Source organism: Morone saxatilis, unplaced genomic scaffold, assembly GCF_004916995.1.
Source record: "Morone saxatilis isolate NCDOM2014 unplaced genomic scaffold, NCSU_SB_2.0 Contig15, whole genome shotgun sequence".
NCBI classification, from domain to species: Eukaryota; Metazoa; Chordata; class Actinopteri; family Moronidae; genus Morone; species Morone saxatilis.
Genome location: NW_023339707.1, coordinates 26,639,631 through 26,641,068, shown reverse-complemented (window position 1 = coordinate 26,641,068; position 1,438 = coordinate 26,639,631). Strand labels below are relative to the sequence as shown.

At 46.7% G+C, this 1,438-nt stretch overlaps 1 protein-coding gene across 1 annotated transcript in view; it reads left to right on the top strand.

Moving 5' to 3' along the window:
* The first annotated feature begins 262 nt into the window (after positions 1 to 262).
* Positions 263 to 1,438, top strand: part of LOC118324151 (metabotropic glutamate receptor 6-like) — a 20,991-nt gene continuing 19,815 nt past the window's right edge. The window contains 1 exon segment of the mRNA XM_035656306.1: positions 263 to 871. Within this exon segment, the coding sequence (XP_035512199.1) occupies positions 263 to 871 (609 nt within the window).

Sequence of the window (1,438 nt, the reverse complement as noted above, 5' to 3'; positions counted from 1 at the left end):
ATTTAATGGTCTTCCCACATAATCATTTTCTATATACATAAATTATAAATTATATATATATTATATATATAGTAGATATAAACTATATCTATAAATTATAAATAAAAAGACTACGTCAAATGCTATACTATTTAATGTTTCTCTGTTCGAGCCAATCAGCTGCTCTCCCTGATGTGATGTCACTGAACTCAAACTCTCCACTGACCTTTCTCCATAGGTGTCCACAGCAGAATGAACACTCTCACCTGAACGTCACCTCAGTATGACACCATCAGGCCCCGACCCTTCCACCCTACCCCTCCACTATCACCATCATCATCATCATCATCATCATCATCATCATCACGCCTCGCTTTTGATTGGACCAACACCCCGTCAGTCCTCGCTGTGGCCCCGCCTCCTGCTGTATGTCTGGCTCTGGATTGGTGTACAGGCGGTTCAGGTGAGTGCCTCCCATCAGCAGTTTCACCCCCACTCCATAAAGATACCTGGTGACATCACTCTGGGGGGGCTGTTCCCCATCCACTCCCGTGGCCCCCACGGTCTTCCCTGCGGAGAGCTGAAGAAGGAGAAAGGGATCCACCGTATGGAGGCCATGTTGTATGCACTGGACCAGATCAACAGTGACCCTGAGCTGCTTCCCAACATCACGCTGGGGGCCCGCATCCTTGATACCTGCTCCAGAGACACCTACGCACTGGAACAGTCACTCACCTTCGTCCAGGCGCTGATCCAGAAAGACACATCTGACATTCGCTGCTCTAACGGAGAGCCACCCATCATCCGGAAACCAGAGCGGGTGGTGGGAGTGATCGGAGCGTCGGCTAGCTCCGTGTCCATCATGGTGGCCAACATCCTGAGACTGTTCGAAGTAAGTTATATATACATACATATTTATAAAGAATGTACAACATAAGTGCTGGTCTCCCCTAAACTTCCCCCTCTGGGAGGGCCAAGCCTCCGGTGCTATCAGTGTAAACACCAACACTCCTCTGGTGCTCTGAGCACACAGTCTTGGGTTTCCAAGGCATTACAGCTAAGCTAACTAGTTAACAGCAGCTCCATTTGGCAAACTCTGTAAATCACAGACACTGGAGAGAAACTAGAGGACATCAGAGGCAAAACCAGAAAATATTTTCCACATAAAATACGATCTAGTTTCACCAAAATCACTGATAGAGTTGGTGGTGTTTGACTTTAAAGCTTTAAAACTTTAAAACACACTTGTTCTGACCCAGAGACCAAAGTTACACAGTGCAAAAATAGGAGAACAGATGGTAAATGGTAAATGGACCTGTACTTGTATAGCGCCTTTCTAGTCTTACGACCACTCAAAGCCCATCGAACAGAAACTAATGCATTCATACACATTCACGGCATCGGGAGCGATTTGGGGTTCGGTATCTTGCTCAAGAATACTTCGACATGTGGCACCAGG